This window comes from Podarcis melisellensis, assembly GCF_964234715.1.
Source record: "Podarcis melisellensis genome assembly, chromosome: 1".
Classification (NCBI taxonomy): Eukaryota; Metazoa; Chordata; class Lepidosauria; order Squamata; family Lacertidae; genus Podarcis; species Podarcis melisellensis.
In genome coordinates, this window is record NC_138528.1 from 41,666,132 (window position 1) to 41,689,024 (window position 22,893).

The 22,893-nt window shown below is 44.9% G+C and overlaps 1 protein-coding gene across 2 annotated transcripts in view; it reads right to left on the reverse strand.

Annotated features, from left to right (window-relative positions):
* Window positions 1–1,885, reverse strand: part of CCDC9B (coiled-coil domain containing 9B) — a 52,276-nt gene extending 50,391 nt beyond the window's left edge. Inside the window, exon 1 of one of the 2 annotated variants that reach the window (XM_081886824.1) lies at window positions 1,703–1,885. In XM_081886824.1, coding sequence (XP_081742950.1) covers window positions 1,703–1,741 — 39 coding nt within the window. In that variant the 5' untranslated portion in view covers window positions 1,742–1,885. The remainder of the gene's footprint in view (window positions 1–1,702) is intronic. The other variant, XM_081886825.1, reaches the window with a different exon arrangement.
* Between the last annotated feature and the right edge of the window lie 21,008 nt (window positions 1,886–22,893).

Consider the following 22,893-nt stretch of genomic DNA (forward strand, 5'->3'; position numbering starts at 1 on the left):
AAAACGTTTTTAAGTGTGTTGTAAAGTGCATTATACAAATAGGACACTAGATGGTGATAGTGAGCTATGGCAAATTCAATATATTTTTCAAAACATTTATTTTAAAAAAAGCATTTTCATAACTTTTTTTATATGGGTCTAGATTCCACTCCAGTGGGGATAACATCCATGGTGAAATGTGGCTGGGACTTAACATAATGCTTTGATTTTTGTGTGTGTATGTACGTTAATAAAACTTAAGTTTTATACCACTTTCTTGGTCACCAGAACACCCGGAATAGTGAATAGTAGTCAAATAAAAGGTTACCAAGCAAGAAAGTCTTAAGCAGAGGGAGCCAAAGTGGGGCCATCTGTATGTTGTAGGACCACAACTCCTATCATCACTGTTGGAGTACAGGGTGAGGATTTGCTGCAACATTTTGTTGCAGGCCCCACTCGCTGTTCTTTTTCAATTATCTCCACGATTTGGGGCTGAAGAAGAGATTCTTTTTCTTGCACACACACACACACAGCAGTAGTACAGCAGCAACAAAAGCCTAGCTGAATGACCCCAAAACTGCAAAGCAGCACTTTGAGGCCTGACTGATGGCTGGCACACAGACTGATTCACTGGTGAAAACGGACCAACACGTTGCAGCGTGGTCAGCGATTTTCTTCCTGGCTTTTGCTGCTGAGTTGCAGCCAGTCAGTAACAAGAGGGTATGTTTCCGCTGCCAAGCTACTGGAAAGAATGTCGACTCCGCTGCCACTTTGGGATGGAAAGGGACGCCCCTTACGCCCTCTCTCCAGCATAAAAGCTCTTCTGGGGAGTGAGGTACCCGTATGCCACAGTGACTAGTTCGGGGGGAGTTATAAATGGCTTTAGCAGAAGAAACGTGCAGTGGCTGTGAATCAGAAGGCGTTCCTGCTCGCTTGGAAAACAGAGAGCCCAATGGGAGAGGAGAAGGGGAGGGAAAATCAGACATGCATGGATATCTTTCTCTATCAAAATGCAACAGAAAAGGAGAGGCTAAGCAAAGCAAGGGGGGTAGGATAGTGAAGCTTCATGGAGGGGGGGGGGGTTGGCATTGTATCCAGCATTTCAAGTTCACCCACTCGCTGTCAGTTCTTGGTGGATGGGATTTTCTCGCAGATCTTGGCTCTGGCTACAGGATTCCACCCCCCACCTGCCGCTTTCAAAGTCAGCTATTTATGATATGAAAGACTCAGAAAAGAAGCAGGGCTCGGGAGATAAAGAAAGCCTGGGGGATGGGGAAAGAGAGGGCCTCTCAACCCAGCATTTTGTCATCTTAGCTAATGCACTAGTGCTCTCGTAAACATGCCCGGCCTTTGTGCTGCTCGAGGCAGCGCCAAACTCCTGGTCTTTGGGATGGGAAATGTCCATCATTACCCAACATTCTGTGTTGTTGTTGTTGTTTTAAATTCTCCTTCCCCTCCTTTGTGGCTGCGGGGGGGTGGAGGGAGGGAAGCTGATCTCCTGAGGGATGTTGACATCCCAACCTGGTCACATCCTAACCTGCTGTACAAAAAAAAAGCACCTTTCTGCCCTCCCACACCTCTCAGATACACATCTGCTGGCCGAAAGCGAAGCACCCCAAAATGACAACACAATGCAAAAGGGGAAAGGCAAGAAGAAGACGAAGAAGTCATTTCTTGGCTTTGCTGAATGCAAGGCTGACTCCCCCACATCCCTCCCACTTACAACAAAGGCGGCACTCACAGATCGGTGCATTTTGGACATCAGAGGTGAAGCTTGGCGGATTCCACAGCAGAGCTAAAAGAGGAGAGCCATCAGACGGCCTTTCTCAGTACTGGCTGCACAGCATACAAGATCATGTTTTGATTACAAAAGCCCTGTCTGGGCTCCCAGCCAAAAGCACTGGCTGCCTAATATACGAAAGCAGAGGCAAGCAATCAGAGCGCTGGTCTGTCCTCCTCTCCACTCTTCGCTCGCCTTGCAGGGGGAACCTACCTCTTGCTACTCCCTGTGACTCCCGAGCACTCCTTGGTGCCACAACCCAACCTTAACCCAAAAGTACACATCTTGAGGGACACGGAAAGGGCAGATTTGCATCTCAACAGCTGGACTTCATGTGCAGCTGTTTGTGGGGTTTGTTCGTATATAGCAGTGTGGGCAAAGGTTTTATAACTACAGAATCGTGCTGGGCCAATCAATCCACCCCATCCTATATTTAAAGCAGTGGTTCTTCTGTGGTCAAGGGATCACTGCTGGTTCCAGGGACACATTCCTATTTGATCATAAATAAATAAAATGGGAAGATGCTGGAAAGACAAAAACCTTTATTGTTTCTACCACATAGAGGAAGAGGCACCCTGCTTCTCAGTTGTTCTTAAACTACTCTGAAAAGCAGCTTGCCTCTTCTGCAGTGCAAGCAGCTTCACTGGAAAGAAACTTCGCAGAAACTCCAGCTGTGTGCACAATTCTCCCCTCTGCATGAATTCATTGGGTCCTGGCCACATTGCCTGCAGACAAATGCAGATATTGAGGGTTAATGCAGAAGTCTCCCATGTTACCCGTCCATATGATAGCATTAGGGTAAGAAAAAAATAGGCAATCTGCAAAGCTATTCCTAAGATCTAAGTAAATGATTTATTTATTTTAAATGATTTAACCATTTATTTTGTCCTTTTCTGAAGGGATTGGGGGTTAAAAAAGAAAATTGTTCCCCGCAGATGAGGTTGCAACTGCGTCAGCAATCGCCTTCTTGAACTTTGTTGCCCAAACTGAACACATGACGCCAGACGATCTTACCAGCTCCAGACAGAGTGAAGCTACTCCTCCTCAGCTTTTGCAAATAAAAGATATCCTGAGGAGCAGACATCAACAACTGGTAGATATGTCACCTGTATTCCCTGCCAATTATTTTCTGCCACATGCTTGTAAATCTATGGATTGCTTTGTTCTAAGGTCTTCTAAGATCTGCTAGACTCAGCAAACAGGTCTGCAGTTCCTTCTTCCGTTGGCTTATGCATTGGTTTCTGCCATTTCTTGATTTCTCTCGTGTGTGTGTGTGTGTGTGTGTGTGTGTGACAATCACCAGGCTCTGCTGACTTGAATTCATGCAGATTGACCAAATAGTCTTTGACATGCTCATTTGTTACCCTAGATGGGACCTGCCTCCTTTGATACTGTCACCGCCACTAAATGCCTCATTACAGCTTTCCTTCTTTGTCAAAGCAGACGCTGCGTAGTTCAGAAAACCATCTGTCAAGGACTTCCCTTCAAAGTTGAACAGTGGACGCAGTGTATCATTTCTCTCCTTATCCAGTTGTAAAACTAATGCTTGTTCCACTTATTTTATGACTTATTTCCCCTTCACATTCATTCTGCATCAGGGCTGGCCCAAGACATTTTGACTCCTCAGGTGAACCACAAAATGGTGCCCCCCTCCAGCCAGGGAAGAAGGGTAAGTGAAAGCCTAGATAGGGAACAAGGGGGAGGGATCAAATCAACCTTACCCAATGGTTGAAGTGGGAATCAAAGGTGGCCAGGCGGGTGGGGGAAGCCCAACTCTGAATTGCGCTAGGTGGGTGCCTAGCGCAGGAGACCCTGAAGGAGGAGACCCTGAGGGGGGAGCAGCAGTGCCTCCTATTTGCCAAGAGAAAGCGGCAGATCCAGCGTCTAAGGAGCGTGCCACAGCCATGACTGCCACTGCAGCAGCAACAGGAATAGGTAATACAGCCTTGGAGACCAGATCTATGCCCCTATAGATCCTTCCACCTGAGGCAGTTGCCTCGCCTTGTCTCATGATAGGGACAGCCCTGTTCTCCATCAATAAGCCAAGGATCAAACTGGAAGCTGGCTGGCAAACTATAATTTGGGACACGGCTCTGTAGATTATGGAACATTGCTATGACAGAAAACTATACCTGCAAAAGTTCTGGGGCTGTCACATTGCTTCATTTGCATCCAGTGCCTTTCCTGTAGCATCCTCCTAAAATCCTATACCTGCTCATACCCCAAACTGTATATTTTTTTAGCGGAGGGGGCAATTGTTTCATTTTAGTTGTGCTATTTCCCCTCCAGATGTCAATAACATTGGGGAAGCAGAACAACTAATTAATAAAGCAGAATAAATCCACCACTAAGGCACTACTATTGTGTCAAGAACATGTTGCAGAATACTCCTGCAATAAAACTCCCACCAAAGTACACTTACTTCTCAGTTTTTCTTTTGATTTTCAGTCCATTAAAAAGATCCTGTTACAAGCACATTAGCTGTTTCTTTCCTTTAAAAAAAATATTTGTATAATAGTTTTAAAAAAACACCCACTTATAACCAACCCATGCACCATGACGAATCTATGATGGGAACAGACATTTTGGTTTTCAGCTCTTGTTATCGAGAGCAAGCTTCAGAAGCGCTGTGCTAATGATGGGAAATTCTTACAACTTCTCCACTTGTATATTGGCAGAAGCAGGTGCATGGATTCAGCTAGTTGGTTCTCCAATCCAGTAAGGACTATATTCTGGGCTTGTGTTACAGGCAGTTCAGTGCGTGCATTTGGAAGAATACGCCTCTTCCCCTTTTGCGCCGAGATTCAAAAGAATAGTTCAGTTTGTTGTCCACATCTCAGACAATTTTTTTTTTTACTCTTTCACTATTCCCACCACTCCTCTTTCACTGACCAGGTTGCAAGAGAGAGCTCTCACGTTTGTGACGGCAATGTTTCACCATTCGTATTTCACATTAGTTTCATATTTGCCCAAATTCATTTTTTTTAACTTTTGAGCTTTCATTCTAGGAATACAAATGCTGTACAACAATCTCCCAAATGCAGCACACAAAGAGCGCATTTCTAGCCTTGCACACGCAGAGATATGGTACACTCTGCTTGCACCAATATCATTGGCAGGCTGTGGGGACTTCCGGGTCGGCGCCATCGCCGAATGGCGGGCTCCCTCCGAGCTCCGGAGGGAGCCTGCTCGGCAGGGGCTGGGTCCTACCGCACCGGCGATGCGGGGACCCTCAAAAACCACGGCCAGAGTGAGGCCGTGGACATGGAGACTCGGCTGGCACCGTTAGCGCCCTCCCGGCTCGTGAAGGAGCCTTTTTAAAGGCTACGGATCGGGCGCCGGGGAGAAGCGTGGTGCTTTGAGTTCTCTGCTATCCCTGCCGAGCGCAGCCGCATGCCATCCGGCGGAGAGCGCTGACTTCTTCTATTGAAAATCTGGACCTAAAAGAAGAACCCGTGAGTAATTGGATTATGGATTAAAAAAGAGGGATAAATTTTTAAAATCTGGAGCGAACGGGGGAGGTGGAAAAAAGGAAGTCAGCCTACCCCTTAATTGTAGAAGAGCCAAAACAAAGGACTTAACGACTAAGATCGAGCGTATCTTTATCTTCATGAATTAGCAACTTTGCGAGGGAAAATTATAAGACTGTGCTGGAGGAGAAAAGTGGAATTTGTATTAAAAAAAACACACCCCCCCCCGGAATCCCTGGAGTGATCCGCGAAACTACCTGGGGAAGAGCATCGGGAGTTTTGACAGCTGCCAAAGGCTGTCAAAACGGAAGAATAAAGCAGGGACTTTGCTTTGAGGACTTTGCCGGTTACATTTGTTCTAAATTGTATATAAATTGTTTCAAATAAGGATTTACAAACTATTTGGATTAATGGATTTGATCTGGAAGGGAACTTAGTTATTGCGATCCACCTAGAGGAGCTGAGTGACATTGCATGTGTTTTTCTCAGGAAACCTGAACAGTTGTAACTCTTAATCTCTTGGGAACTGCAGAAATGGAACATTGTTTTGTCTACAGAGGGCTACAAACTACAGGAAGCAATGGATTCTTTAGTTGGAAAACGAAAGGGACATGACATAATGTTTTGCTTCTGAACAACAAGCCTCTGCAGAAAATAAGAAGGTCATGGAAAAAGAACATTTTTGCGGGAAAACAGGGAAACAGAAGGAGGAGAGAGAATGACAAGAATATGGAAACATCATGAACCGGACAGAATTGGGAACATTTGGGACATCCAGATTTGACAAGCTTATGGAAATTAAATGGGAGTTTTTTACTCCTGGATATAAAAATCTGGATAGAAAAAATGGGCCACTTTTTGAGACAGACTCCTTCCAAGATTGGACATTTGTAATTAAATATGACTGGCAAACTATTAGAGGGATATGGATTAAGCGGGTAGGAACTTCAGGAAGACATTAGGATGAAGGGATAGAAGGAACACAACAGAGAAAGGGGGGAGGGAAATTTGGAATCCAAAGGTTGTAAAATTATTTTTTATCTTCATATCTTTTTTTCTTTTTTTATAAAATTTTGAAAGGGGGAACTCGTGGAAGGGAAAAAATCGATCTTAGGGGATGGGAATTTGGAAAAATTGGGTTATTGATGTTAAGTGAGTCATGGGATAAAAACTTGTTGAATTTAATTGCTTATTCGGAAGATTTGGAACGCAATTGGGGGCGGGAAGGGGAAGTCCTGGCTTTGGTTTTGGAAGAAAGTGTATGAATTGGATCTAATTTGTTTTTAATTTGGAAAATCTTAATAAAAATTATATTAAAAAAAATATATATATCATTGGCAGGCTGTGGTGCTGTTTCTAAGAGAAACTCCACCATCTACCTCCCCACCCACCTCCTTCAGTTCCATTTCATGGCTTCCTCTGACATTTTGTAATTGATTTTTTGTTGTTATTTCCATTAGATGGTTTTATTAGTTATTTGTAGGTAGTATCACTCACTAGAACTCATTGCATTTTATTTACTTTAGTTTTTGAATCTTTGTGCTTCCTTGGAGGCAGCTCCAAAGCCAGGAGCTCACTGACCAATTCTCTGATTTTAAAATGTATTTCTTTTATAGTGAAATAGTGGTTTGGGAGCTGCCAAAAAAACAAAACAAAACAAAACAAAAAAACCCTCTCTACTCTGCTTTCTCATCCACAGAAGAAAAATGCAGGACCCCCTGTGGGAATGCACTCAAGGGAGCCAAATTCAGTTCTAAAAATATGTTGTGATAAACATAGCAAGGGTCCTATACTGAATCAGGCCATTTGTCCTCATGCATGTTTGGAGACCTATGAGCACAAGCTGCTGATTATCCACAAAGACCTCTGGCTAGGTCTGAGTGTGTTACCATAACTTTTGACAATGTTTTTGTGGGGTGTGAAACACAGAGCAGTCAAATACAACATTCCTAGAGTGGACATAAAAAGGGGATGTCTGGACCAGCCCAGTCGGAACTTCCTGTTTCCCCCTGGGCTGGGACAAACTTCCTCTACATGTGACCAGAGGTGGCCGTGATCTCACCTGTGCAGGTAACAAAATAGCACAGGGGAGGCAGCCATCCCTCTCTCTCTGACTCCATTCCTTGAAGAAGCAACCTCTCCTTAGCCTGAGATGCTCTCTTGACTTCCAGCCAAGAGAGGACAAAGGAACTACCGTATTTTTCGCCCTATAGGACGCACTTTTTCCCCTCCAAAAATGAAGGGGAAATGCGTGTGCGTCCTATGGGGCGAATGCAGGCTTTCGCTGAAGCCTGGAGAGCAAGAGGGGTCGGTGCGCACCGACCCCTCTCGCTCTCCAGGCTTCAGGAGAGCCGCAGCGCCAGTGCCACAAGGTCGGGGGACAGCGGGGAGGCGGAACGCCGCCATCCCGCTGTCTCCCGATGTGGTTTGGAGGCTGACGGCGGGGAGACGCGTGCTTCTCCCGGCCGCCAGCCCCGCAAGCTCCGGGGACAGCTGGGAGGTGCAGCGCGTCCTCCCTCTGTCCCCGGAGCTGATCTGCAGGCGGGCGGCGGGGAGAAGAGCGCTTCTCCCCGCTGCCTGCCCCGCAAGCTCCGGGGACAGCTGGGAGGCGCAGCGCGTCCTCCCTCTGTCCCCGGATCTGATCTGCAGGCGGGCTGCGGGGAGAAGAGCGCTTCTCCCCGCTGCCGGCCCCACAAGCGCCTGGGGGGGAAATAAATTTTTTTTCTTTATTTCCCCCCAAAAAAACTTGGTGCGTCCTATGGGCCGGTGCGTCCTATGGGGCGAAAAATACGGTATCTCCTTATGGGATAGATTCCACGTGTATATATTTTGTAACTAAGTCTGCCTTCTGGGATCCTGCTGTGAACAGAATATGAGTAAACTCTTTTATACAAGACTGTGTCGTGTCTGTTCTTTTTTAGGAGGGAATAAAAGGGGAATTACGAGGAAACTTATTTTAGAGGCTTATGCAAGCCTGGCAAACCGATCCGCTGTGTAAGTTTTAAAAGGGGAATGTTACTCTGCTAATTTGTAGAACTTGCTAACACAAGTTGGGAAGGCTATAATTAAACAATATATCCTCCCCTGCCTCCCACAGTTTTCATTAGACGGAGACTGAAATCTGATGCACACTTTTCTGAGAGTAATCTCCATTGAATCCAGTAGCACTCCTGAACAAATATGCAGAGGTAGCACATGAAATTTGGGGAGGCAGGGGTGTCCTCAGGATTATGGGTGTCGGCCACCGCAACACAGATGTGCAATATCCGCATTGCGGTGGCCGGCAGCGGCGGTGGCTCCTCCTCCTCCTCTTTGCAGGCAGCGAGGCACCCTTTTCCACAGGGAGGGGCTCAGACTCAGAGACAAAGAGACTCTGCCTCCAGGTCCAAGCCTCCCTCCCCACCAAGGGTGCCTGGCTGCCTGGCTGCAGAGGGTGGAGCTGAACTGCTTCTCTCTCAGAGGCAGATCCATTGCCACCTGCAGGCTTTTTTCATTGACTTTGTGGGTGCCCAGACACCCATGCCCCACTGGAGCTGGCTCCTATGTAGAGAGGTTTCCGCACAGAAAATGCTACTGAAATGAAAGCTAGCGATACTGTACAATCACAAGTGACCAGACTAGCTTGGGTGGATACAGCAAGCAGGAATCTTTTGCCTCGCTCTTTCCAGGCACAGGTCCGAAGCTCTGAGTCTGAGCCTGAACGTTGGGGGTTTTTTTTGTCCCGAAGCTTTCCCTCTTTACACTCAACATGAGCAAATGTCAATTTGGGGTTTTTGGCGGATTCCTGTTTGCTCTGATTGAGCTTTAAAGAGCAGGTTTTCACAGGGAAAGCTCTGGAGAGAGAGAGAGAGAGAGAGAGAGAGAAAGAAAGAAAGGCAGGCACTTGGATAGAGTGAAGGAAAGGTAAGTGTGGATAAGCCCATACTCCTTTTTACACACAATGGTGGCTTGTCTTTTCATCAGTTGTTGGAAATGCTGCAGGGAAAAGGGAGGAGGGGAGGGGAGCTCTGGCTGCATTCAGAGATCTTGCCTAAGCCAACACACATGTTGTCCTCAACTGCAGCCAAGGCCAAATAGGTTTGGGAACCAATGCTTTAGCTCATCTTCCCTTAGGGAAGAATGTTGTACTATTTTAGTGTTGTTAGCCGCCCTGAGCCCGGCTTCGGCTGGGGAGGGCGGAATATAAATAAAATTTATTATTGTTATTATTATTATTATTATTATTATTATTATTATTATTATGCAAAATCATGGTTGCAAAAACATGGAAACATAGATTTAGATTTGCATAGATTTAAATTTGGTGTATTAAAAAGTCCTGTGATTAAACAATTCTACCTGTTTGATAACTGATTGATTAGCAATAGTTTTAATAATTGGTTTGATTTGGGGGGCAAATAATGCTGGTAAGGACATATGATCCTGATGTAGGTGGTACATCAGGAGTGATCAACCTTTCTGGGGCGTGTGGACACATTTGCAAACTGGAGAAGCTGTTGTGGGCACCGCACGCATAGTGCAACCAAGTACACATGGCAGTCTGTTATATTGTTATATTGGCTACAACTAAATTTGTCTTTGAAGACTAATTTCAGGGCAAAGGGCTCTGCAGGTGTCAGGGATGCCTCTACAGGTGTCCCTGTTGAGAATGCACTGTTTCAGAAACTTCAATTCATACAAAATGTCAGAACTCCGGCCTATATTGTCCTTCACCAGTCTATGTGGCTGATTGGGATTGTTATGACCTGTGCGGCCTGGGATATTTGCACCCTGTGTAGGGAAGTCACAATATTTGAAAGCAGCCAGCCCCTTGCTTACATTCCTGTACCATGAAATCACATCCCACAGCCACCAGAGGGAACCAAAGCTGTAGGAAATTTAAAACTGAATCATCGAAGATCACAATTCCCACCTCCCACCTACTCAAGATTCTGGCATAACATTATCTCTTCATAGCTCTGAATTCTCTCAGGTCCCAGTAACTGCATGTCTACAGAATCTGCCCTTCCTGACTTGATTTAACTGCATGTCAGAATGGCTTTTCAGATAGTTCGGTTTCTGCAGGATGTTATTGGAGATATCTGGGGTGGGTTAAGGGACAGCAGAGTCCTCAGGTGGACTGTCTTCCAGGCCCTGGCACAGCACAGAGACAGTGGGAAGGCAGTTCCCCATCCTCAGCATCAAATTCTCATCACAAACTGCACTGGTTGCATTTTATTATTGGACCCAGTATGATCATGATTAATACTCTGCTCCTGTATGGTTAAGTGGGGGAGCCTTCATATTAATGGATGTAGGAAGGAGATGGAGAGTCTGATACAGTACTGTATATCAGAGGCTTATAGCTCGGCTGTAGAGCATATGCTTTGCGTGCAGAAGCTCCCAGGTTCAGTCCATGGCATCTGCAGAAAAATGTCTGAGAATAAGACAGACCTCTGCCTGATACCCTGAAGAGATACCCTGCCTGCCACAGTTGACAGTACTAGCCTGATAGCAGGGGTGGGCAAATATTACAGTTTTGGTTTCTCTTAGTTTCTCATTTTTCCAATCTTCAGTTCTCTACATTTCCATGTAAGCTTGGGTTCTGGGTTTTTTGTTTTGTTGTTGTTTCGAAGGCCTCATGAAAAATTATCAGCATTTTCGTGCAAATTTCTCATAGTATATACCTTTTTATACACAACTTAGCCTAATATACTGTAGACATTTTGGCAATGCTATTTTGCCTTATGTTATTCATTTTTTCATGTTATTTTCACTATTATATGCCCTTTTATCCATGCTTTAACCTAGTATATGGATCTTCTTTTACATATCACTGGACTGGAGATCTGCATTGCCAAATTCAGAGAAGTTCACATTTCAAAGGATGGCTGTGTTATGGTTCACGCATTGTTTTAGAAAATTCAAGTTTGGTAGGTTCACATTTAAATGTGAACAGAATCAAATTGCTCCTCCATCCCTACCCAATAGCCTGACCTGGTGTAAGATAGCTTTCTATGTCCAAATATAGGAGTTATTTGAAACCATGTGATACAGCATTGGTATCATAAGGATCCTTCCAGATCTCAGTGCGCAAGGTTACTAACATCTGGCAGGAGGGATGCTATAACGTTCAGATTAATGCTACTCTTTGACAAGGCATTGTCACAAGTCTGTCAGAATTTCCCATAGGATGAAACCATAAAGTGCACAATTCTGGGGAAAGATAGGAATTGTCTGCTATTTTCTCTGTCTCATCTCCACTCATCCTATAAATAGTAGTTCCTGCATGAATAAAGCCTTTGAATGTCAAAAACTTTAAGGGATTACTTCAATCTAAGTCACCCAAGCTACACAATTTGTCCCAAGCCTTATTCTTTGTACTATGCATAGCCTGTCCTAAGCTAGGCTGTAATCAGTGTTGGAATAATATCCCACTTCCTATCCAATCAACTTCTGTATGGCCAATACAGGAGATTGGGCTGGGGTGCACCATTTCCTGAAGTCTTGGTGGGGCACTAATGCTCCACTGACCTCTGGTTAGTTGTGTTGCTGCTGCTTACAAGGAGGTTGGGGGGTAGGGGTGAGGAGGCATTGGCAAGATTGGTGTAGTGTAAATGCACAGGCGGTTCCAATTCAGCACTCCTGCTGGTGCATTTGCACTATGCCAACTTTGCAGCTGCTTTGCCCCTATTCTTCTGCGCCCTGGGAACCCCAACCAGAGGTCAGGGAAGTGGCAGTCCCCTCCCCCCAATCAGCTACCACTTCAAGCAGCAACATATTTAGAGTGGGCCCTGCCATAAACTCACCTTCAGAGGCCTTCAGAAGAAATAATCCCAACATAAACAACTGCCAAAAGCACACCTGGAAAAAAAAGCTGGATTCAGCATCAGAACTTCCAACAGATCCATGCACTGGTGAATCTGTTGTTTAGTACACAATAGGGGGTGTTCTTGGCACAGAAACTGAATTCGCCACTTAGCACAGCTATAGAGTCATTTCTCTTGCATTACCTTCTGGATATTCCATTCCATAATTTTTGCAGTTCATTCTCCGGAATCCATGTGGCTCGAGGACATTTTGCAAATTTGCCTTTGTGCTGCAGAGCACAATAAAGGGAGAATTCATAGTAAACCATTCCACTGAAGACTTCACAGGAGAATAAAATGGTTCCAGATGAATGTGTAGACACTGCATAGGTTTTAACGGAAATAGATTGGTTTTGCATATGCATGCAAAGCATCTTGCAAAGATCAAACTGTCCTGGACATACTGCATAAAGCCACACAATTTATTCCTGTTTTCAGACCTGAGCCTATTGCCTTTCATGACCTCAGAGTACATCTGCAAGGAAGATTTTTATCGAAATCAGATCCAATGGAGAGGGGGGGGGGGAATCTAATTTTATAGGCTAGCCTGAACTTCAGAATCCTGAAAAAGTACATTCTTGCATTCACAGGTCCTGCTTGTAAACTTTCTGTGGGCATCTGGTTGGTCACTATGAGAACAGGGTGCTGGACTAGGTGAGCCATCAGGGCTCTGCTGGCCAAAATCTGTATTCTGCAGCATGAGGGGTAGGGTGGTAGCAGAGCTATGGCTGGTAAGCAAAAGGGTAGAGAATGGCACTAGTAGAGGGACAGAGAAAGGACACAGAGGATGAGAGCAGATTGATAGGGTAGACACACTGCAGACCTTTTCCAGCAGGGGACCTTCCTGACCATGGAAAGATGTTATTACAAGAATTCTCTGTGTGGTGGTCATTCCAAACTCTCCAAGGTCCATTTGGTAGTTTGGTAGACCAGAAAATCCCAATGGAGCAGAAAATATTATATATGCGACCACATACATACGCAGATGTTATTGGCCCAGAGATGGGCAGAAGATAAAAGTCCCAGCCAGAGAAGAATGGCAGATTAAGTTGATGGACTATGCCGAAATGGCAAAAATGACCGGAGGAATCAGAAATCAGGAAGACCAACATTTTAATAAGGAATGGGGGGAATTTATAATTTATCTTAAAAACCATTGTAAACAGTTAAAATTGTTGGTAGAATTGGAATAACACTTGTAGCTTAATGGTGAATTTTTGATACAATGGAGATGTAAAATGTTTGGATTATTATAAAAGAGGCAGGAAATGACTAACAATAAGACCCACAAAAGGGAGAAGGGAAGTCCAGGAGATTATTGGGAATCTTGTTGTGATGTTGTATGTTGGATATGTGCTTGGAAAACTTTAATTTGAAAAGCCAATTAAAAAGGGGGGATCAGTTTTTCTTCCCTTTTAAAACAACAACTGTAAACCATGTGCTCTGTTTCAGCTTCGCTGCATAACCTAGGGCAGGCATAGGCAAACTTGGCCCTCCAGATGTTTTGGGACTACAACTCCCATGATCCCTAGCTAACAAGACCAGTGGTCAGGAGTGATGGGAATTGCCATTGTGGCACCCCTGGGCACAATGTTGCCCTCATAGTCTTTCCCTGGTTCCACAAAACATCTGAGTCTCCTTTCCCATACTCACTATCCCCTAGTCATGGAATGGTTGCCTTTTTTCTCCTTGAAAAGTACAGCTGAAGGAGGAAGCTGGAGAAGTTACACTCTTTCCAACTTCCTCTGTCAACTCTATGTACTTTTCAAGACTCAGATTGATTCTACCGGAAGTGGCCAGAGGGAGTGGCACTCACAGGCCTTGCTCAAAAATCCAAACGTGCCCATGGACCTCAAAAGGTTGCTAACCCATGGGTATTGTCGGTCCCATGACTGCCCCACACTTTCCTACCAGCTTTGTCTCTTCCTCAGCACCGCATCATCAGGCCTACATATACACTCTGAAAATAAAATCCAGAATGCCAGATCGGGGGTGAGCAGTAAAGCTTGCCTTAGAGGGAAAATGTGGGGGTTGGTGTAAATTACCTCTGCTTGGCAGGAAGTGATGGCAGGGAACTTCCGAAGCTGCTCAGGAACCAAAAAGGGCAACAGAAATGACCACAGGTAGAGAACGAGGGAGAAGCCTGTGGTCTATTGTCTACCGACAATCAGCAAGTGGCCATCCACCAGGACTTTGGCAGGTGAATCATGAGAGAGGAATGAGTAACAGGCCACAGACGTAGAGCTTGCCAGGAGAGAGTGAGTAATGTGACATTTATTAGATTGCACAGCCTTGGCATCCGTCAAAGTCAGAGAGCCGGAGAGTGACATAACTACAGGCACAGAAGGCTGAGAGGAAGGGCTGTCCATATGCATCAGCCTGTTCCTTGCACCTTTGGCAGCGGCTGCTTTTTTGGAAGGCTGCCTAGAGCGGCAGCTGAGCGGAGACTTGTTGACAGTGATGGATGCAAAGCAAGCAGGCAGGCTGTTCCTGGAGAAGGCAGGGCACTCTGCTGGCTGTGGCGACAGAGCAAGGTGCTCCATACCTGGTGTGGCTGGGGCTCATGGCAGAATCAGCAGAGGCAAGCCAAAGAAGAGAAGCCACTCACTTCTCTCCTGTTGCGAGAAAGGGTAGAAGCGGAATATTATGCACTGAGTTGAATAGGATCCAAAATGCTGCAGTCTGATTGGTCCTAGAACAATATGATTCAGAATGCAGCAGTCTGATTGGTCCTAGAATAATAGGATCCAGAATGCAGCAGTCTGGTTGGTCCACAGGAGCCACCCAATCCAGCTCCAGGTGGAAGTGAATCCACAACCTGATTGGCCTACAGGAGAATCCCGGAATTAGCCAATCACGGGGGGTCCATTGTGTAAATAATATATATAAGCAGACAGTCTGGGAGAACTTCCATTCCTCCTCAACACAATGAGCTGAATAAAGAGCATGAAATCCACTCTCGATTCCGAGTATATTTCACGCAAATTGCCGAGTTAGACTTTCCCTCTGTCTCTTCTGGAGACAGGCACCAAGGGGGAATGCAGCAGAAATACAGCAGGATGCAGAAAAGGTGAAACCACAACCTTCCCAGCATATTCCAAGCAAGTTTCTTCCATGAGGTTAAAAACAGAAAGCAAATACAGTGGTACCTCGGGTTACAGGCGCTTCAGGGTACAGACTCCGCTAACCCAGAAATAGTACCTCAGGTTAAGAACTTTGCTTCAGAATGAGAACAGAAATCGTGCAGCGGCGACGCAGTGGCAGCAGGAGGCCCCATTAGCTAAAGTGGTGCTTCAGGTTAAGAACAATTTCAGGTTAAGAATGGACCTCCGGAACGAATTAAGTTCTTAACCCAAGGTACCACTGTAACAGAAAAAGAAGATTTTTTTAAAAAAAATATCTATGGAAATGACTGTGCATGTGGAAGGACCCAGGACCAGCCCAAGCCATTTTGCCTCCTTGCAGGCTATTGCTGATCTGGAGTTTCCAGAACAGACAAAAATTCAGACAAACTTTTTTTTAAAAAAAAAAATATTTACCACATTCCTAGGCTGCTCAATAACAAAATGTTCTTGGGACAGTTTCTGATAAATGAAAAACAAAAATGCTGTGCTCTAAGAACTTAATGCAGGGGTGGCTAACATTTGGCCCTGCAGATGTTCCTGGACTACAATTCCCATGATCCCTGATCACAGGACATGCTGGCTGAGGCTGATGGGAGCTGGAGACAACAACTGGAGAGGCCCAGGAGACCCATCTCTGACTGAATGGAACTAGAATATTGATTGGTGATGGATTCATTGATGACGAATAGCAAATAGGACTGTTGATTTCATTAATGTACCAGAAATAATAATCTGGCTCCATATCTGCTATCCTTTAGGCATTTTCATACACGAAAATATTGGCCTAACTGAAAGAAAGCAGCCAATTTTGAGGTGAGTAAAATGGCTCAGAAACAGTCCAGTGGTGGAAGGCACAGGAGAGGCCCAGTATCTTGGCTGCATCATTAATAGAGGCAATAGCCAGTTTTCTGGGTTGAGGTCTGGCTGCAAGTCCTCAAAACAGTTCCCAGCAAGATCTGAGCCAGAGCTGCCTCAGGTTCCCCTGCACCCTCATGGCCATGAATAAATAAATGCATTTAAACCAGTGGTTCATTACACGTTGCGTGTTATACACGGAAAACGCTGTCCCTGGGGCTGGCTGAGAGTGCCAGGATCTTGACTCGCTCTGCTCCTGCATTAATCTTTACAGATAAGCAATTAGGCACTTCCATTTAATCAATACAAATGGGCCTTTAAACAAGGCTCTGCCATTCAGATTGTTTGATGTGGGCTGCAATTTGCCAGCTCTCTTCTGCTTGAACACCCAGCCCAAAGAAACCTGATAAAAGACTCTTGTGCAATCAGTTGGGGTTGTGTGTGTGTGTGTGTACGTGTATATTTGTCTGTTTCTATGTTGATAAGAAGTCACTTATACTCTGCCTTCCTCAACCTATGCCCTCTGAAAAATGTGGCACAGCACTCCATGCTTGGTTCTAAGCAAGGCAGATTAATCACGTTGGACTAGTTGTGCATTCATGAAGTATAGCAAATTGCAGTATTCAAGTGTGTTAATAAGTGACTAGCAGTCAAGAGACTCACCCTAAAACTGGAAATGGAGCTTCCTGTTCTTACTAACGACAAAGCAAAACCTTCATGAGACCTAAAAGCCATGCAAATGGGAACCAGAATAAGCTTCACTCTGCCCTTTGCCCCACATGCCTGTACCATTGAGGAATGAGCGCACAATAACAGATTTAAGTTTCAGTTTGGGGAAAACTTTGCTTCAAGTCCCAGCTCAGCTGCTGAACCTCAAGAAAAGAGCCTCTTGTTGCAAATTATTATGTGGCTTTCTTTGTATATTGCATAGGCGGTGTATTTGCTGCTGAAAACTGCTCCATAGCCTATGTAAGCAGCTGACCATATGGACTGGACCTATCAAGGGGAAAGGAAAGTCCATGTGCCAGCAATTGTAGCATGGGGATTCAGGAGATGCCAGAAGCTAGTCCTCGTTCTGAGCAGTGACTGGAACGTTTCTGGCTTTAATAAAAATTATAATAACGATTATAATTTATTTATTTATTTATACCCCTCCCACCTGGCTGGGTTGCCCCAGTCTCTCTGGGCGGCTTCCAACACACCTAATAATAAAAATAAAACAGCAAACATTAATAGTAACAAAGAACCTATATAAAAAGTCACAATAACTTTAAAATAAACAACTTATATCAAATAAAGCAATATTGAATAATCCATTAGACTCCAATTGTAAACAGTAAAATTAAACATCAGCAGATAATAATTAGTTTACACTTATCAGTTACCATAATTACTAATCTATAATCAATAAAAAAATAACAGCAAATCACCAAACGTACAAAACCATGTAAAAGGGTCAAACTGAGAAAAAAGGACACACAACTTATAAAAATTATGTTTTAAAACTGTCCCTGAACTGCTCTCTTCCCACCTGCTTCTGCTGTTCTCAGAATCATGGTCTGGGAAAGGCTCCCGAAACTGGATGGGAGGGCAAGGCAGGTGGAAAAGCGATTGCCCACAGAAAGTATCTCTCCCTTCAGTTCCCCTCTAGCCTCACTGAGCCTCTTTCAGGTAGAAGCAGTTTGGGGCGGCATCATTTAATGAAGAGTCCTTGCTGCCACCCCACCTGGCCACAAAGGTCTTATTTACAAATGTGAAGATTGTGGTTTGTAGGGCAGAGTTTCTGTAAGGATGAGAAAGAGAAAGAAGCAGTCAGCATGGTCCAGTCGTGGTTTGTCAGACTTTGGCTTTTCTGAACAGAAGTGCGATGTCAGGGAGAAAGTGGGTTCTAGAAATGCTCGTTTTCTCTGCACAGAAACGTTGAATGGGGGACGGGAATATTCAGAACTACAGTTCTTCCCCTGTAGGCTAAAATGACCCCCACCTCCCCCCACAAGCTGTGCTGCATAGTTTAGTCTGTGTCTGTTTCACTTTTGTAACACATAGTGAAATGACTTTGGGATGGTTTCACTACATGCCCATTTTACAGCTCAAAGCAAATGACACTATCAGCATCACCTCTACAGAGACACAATAGATCACATGGCAACTTCACTGTGTGTTGGAACTCCGCCTATGCCTCATTTGCCAGGCAGGATTTCTTCTCCCAAACTACTGTATATATAATACCCAAGCCATATTCTTATAAATGGCATTATTGTAAGTATTCATTTGTTAAAGGGGGGGCACCTTGGTTGACATGGTCCAAAGATCTCCCTCCCCTTGAGATACTTTGAAGCTCTCAGACACCAGAGGCCCTAGGCACCTGAATAATATGCCTATTAACAAATTCAGCTGACTGCTTTGCTTCTTTGCTTCCATGCTGGCGAGGGCTGATGGGAGTTGTGGTCCAAACTACTGAATGGCGCTAGGTCGATGAAAGCTAGAATAGACTATATAAGTGACACAAACTTAGTTGCCCATTGTACTTAATGGGCTAGGGCCAGGTGTAGTTGTGCTTAGAGTAGACACATATCAAAATCCATGGGGCTGAAATCAAGTTCCATTGATTTCAGTAGGTCTACTCTAATCATAAGGCACACAGGTGGCGCTGTGGGTTAAACCACAGAGCCTAGGCCTTGCCGATCAGAAGGTCAGCGGGGTGAGCTCCCGTTGCTCGGTCCCTGCTCCTGCCAACCTAGCAGTTCGAAAGCACATCAAAGTGCAAGTAGATAAAGAGGTACAGCTCCGGTGGGAAGGTAAACGGCGTTTCCATGCGCTGCTCTGGTTCACCGGAAGCGGCTTAGTCATGCTGGCCACATGACCCAGAAGCTGTACGCCGGCTCCCTCGGCCAATAAAGCGAGATGAGCGCCGCAACTCCAGAGTCGGTCATGACTGGACCTAATGGTCAGGGGTCCCTTTACCTTTACCTTACTCTAATCATGATGAGTAAGTTTGGGTGTAACGTAATAAGTTTGCCTTCCACACTGCTTTCTGCTTCTACCACTTTTTCCCAAGGCTGCAATATTATGCTCCTGCATCTGGCGATCACATATTTTTCAAACATAAACTATGAGTATGGTTGAGTTATTCAGCAATGTGCAATTGCATAGAAGCGTAAGCAAAAGTCTCATCTCAGGCGTTGCCTTTTGCTGCTGCTTTGGATAAGTGACATCTCTGTGAGTATAAATAATTGCTGAGTATAAGGATAGCAGGGATTCTATACAGCTGTACTTACATTGCATACATTTAAACCCCACCCCCCAAAAACCAGACATTAAAGAACTTATCTGTAAACTACAAAATAGCTCTGTACTTGGCAGAGAGAATTCCATACTATTTGAGAAACTCTGCAAAACACAAAAAAATATAATCAAAGGGTCCTGTGTCTAAATTAGCTTTGCATCACTTCTGACAGCTTAATCCTATTGTGTGATGCACATTTCCATTGTGGACATACTGGCTGGATAGGTATTGACTGTTCCATAAATAAACCCGCGTTTGGTTTATTTAATTTACTGAGTAATTTTACAAATTTATCTCCCTCACAAATTTAGCTACCTTCAACACCAGTTACTAGGCACCACAACGAGCAAACTCAATGACTTCTGTTTAACTAAGGGATAGGCTGCAATGGTCCTGTTAGGAGGCACCCCTAAAAATATCCAGCCTCTGCTACGATAGCCTGCGTTTCAGAAGGAAGTTTCAGTTTTCACCTGGAGAGACCTCCAGAGGGGCTCTATTTTGGAAACCCAGGATTATGTGTTCCAAGCAAGCTGAGCTGACAGAGCATCTGGTAAATTTATCGTCTCCTTCCATTGTCATCCCTCCTTTATCATTTGCAAATTTAATAGTAAACAAAAGAACATCAGACTGTTTCTAAAAGTATTGTTATGAGTTTGCGGTGGGGAGGCAGGCTGTATACCGAGACCCTTCCAATCCCTACATCCAGCAACTGTTAAAATCTAATCAAGGATTCGAATTCCTGGAATAGCCAGACTAGCTTCCTGGCGAGGTAATGGGTCACTAAGGAAACAAAGGGAGTGACTCTGCGCCAGACTGAAAATGGCACAAATCTGCTAGCATTTAGAAAGGTAAAAGCCAGAGTGGAGAGTGGCATGGTGTGAGCAAAAGCTGAAAGCTGGAAGCAGCAGGCTGGGAAGCCAGAGAGTCAAAGCAATGCCTGTTTTCTGTTTGAATACGAGGCTGTGGTTATGGGGCAAGCAAGGCCCTGTTTGGTTGTTGATGCTATGAACCCCTCCATCATAGACTCAGGTTGTATAGATGTGCAAATAAAGCATATCTCATAAAGACAGCACAGTCTCCACTGCCCCTTATTCTCAGAAGACCAAATCCTGGGTAAGCGACTGGAATCCATGGAATCTCACACTGCTTGGAGCTTGGAGTGCCATGCAACAGTCTTCAAGATATGGTGCAGGACTCAATTAGCCTATCCTGAAAACAGGAACCCTATGCAAGGTCTCACACTAGTGGAAGGGGGCTTCCCCCACCAAAACAACCAATCACTCTGGAGAATCAGGGGAACCCCCAGAACAGCCTGTGTGGGGAGGAGAAAATAGATTCACATATATTTGGGACTCTTTGGGAAAGAGCCTAAGGCTACTGAACCTTTTGATTAGTAATTGGAGGAGGGGGAGAGGGGAAGGAGTGACATGTAGGGTCAGTGTTAATAAGAATAAGAATAAGCATTTATTTTTTTATCCCCCACCCCTCTGGCTTGGTTTCCCCAGCCACTCTGGGCAGCTTCCAAAAGAAAATAATAATAATAATAATAATAATAATAATAATAATAATAATAATAATAGCAATAAAAGATCAAACATTTAAAAGTCAGATAGTTGTTTATTTCCTTGACATCTAATGGGAGGGCATTCCACAGGGCAGGTGCCACTACTGAGAAAGCCCTCTGCTAAAGCAGTCATTCCTTCTACACAAGCATTTCCACTTGCCAATCCAATCTCCCATTGGTTGGTGATTGGTGGGGCAGTGCCCCATTTGCCCTAATGGACAATCCTCCAATGCTTATTCCCCTTGCTAAAGGCAGAAAGCAACCTTTTGCACCCTAACCTAATCATAAGCCCCGTGGAACACAGTGAGTTACTTCCGGGTAAATGTGCAATGGATTGTGCTGCATGACTGGATACCCATGTCCTGTCCCCTGTTTGAGCTTTCTTCTTTATCGATATCTTAATCCTAAAGGATAATTCTCCGTTGCAAACTATAGTGATGTCATTGTCCCATCCCTAGTTGCACCGGGAAATGGGAATTAACTGTGTCTTGCTCATTCCACCTCCCTTAATAGCTCTGTTTTGCTGAATTATTCAGCAGTTTAAGCAGCAAAGAATGTATTAGGTTGTGCTACTGAGACAAATTAAATCCTATCGTGGAAAGTCCTGAGCTTGAGCCAAATGGGATGTGTGCTGAGATTCAAAGACTGGACTCAACAGCAGCATCCTGGTCCTTGATGTATCAAGCTGGATTAGGCTGTGATGCTCTTATAGGGAATATGCTTCCCTGAGCCAGCCCTAATGGATTGAAAGGAGAAGAGCTTGCTGAGCAGTGCTAGTATGGGAGAGAGCATTATTGTAAGTAGTAAAGCAAACTGGCCTAGAAATATGCCAAATGCACAGTGCTTTTTGTGTATATACCTGGTTGTTTGCTTATCCCACTGAATCCAGAGTCAAGGCAGTGCACAAGGGGGGGGGGCATAGTGCTCATCAAATTTGCTGATGACACCAAACTGGGAAGGGTAGCTAATGCTGCTGAAGACAGAATCAGAATTAAAAATGACCTTAACAGATTGGAGAACTGGGCCCAAGCTAACAAAATGAATTTCAAGAGGGACAAATGGAAGGTTCTGCACTTAGGCAGGAAGAACCAGGAGCACAAATATGGGATGGGGAAACACCTGGCTTACCAGCAGTACATGTGAAAAAAATCTAGGAGTCTTGGTGGACCACAAGCTTAACATGAGTCAATGGTGTGATGCAGCAGCAAAAAAAGCTAACACTATTCTAGGCTGCATCAACAGAAGTATAGTGTCCAGACCAAGAGAAGTCATAGTACCATTCTATTCTGCCTTAGGGGTGCGGGTGGTGCTGTGGGTTAAACCACAGAGCCTAGGACTTGCCAATCAGAAGGTCGGCGGTTTGAATCCCCGCAACGGAGTGAGCTCCCGTTGCTCAGTCCCTGCTCCTTCCAACCTAGCAGTTCGAAAGCACATCAAAGTGCAAGTAGATAAATAGGTACCGCTCTGGTTTCCTTGCGCTGCTCCGGTTTGCCAGAAGCGGCTTAGTCATGCTGGTCACATGACCTGGAAGCTGTACGCCGGCTCCCTCGGCCAATAAAGCGAGATGAGCGCCGCAACCCCAGAGTCGGTCATGACTGGACCTAATGGTCAGGGGTCCCTTTACCTTTACCTTTATTCTGCCTTACTCAGACCACACTTGGAATACTGTGTCCAATTCTGGGCACCACAGTTTAAGAAGAAGAATGTGTGCAGAGCATGGCAGCCAAGGGTCTGGAAACTAAGCCTTATGGAGCAGCGCTTGAAGGAGCTGGGTATGTTTAGCCTGGAGAAGAGGAGCCTGAGAGGAGATATGATAGCCATCTTCAAATATCTAAAGGGCTGTCACACGGAGGAGGGAGCATGCTTGTTTTCTCCTGCTCTGGAGGGTAGGACTTGAACCAATGGCTTCAAGTTGCAAGAAAGGAGATTCCAACTAAACATTCGGAAAAAACTTTCTGACAGTAACAGCTGTTCAGCAGTGGAACA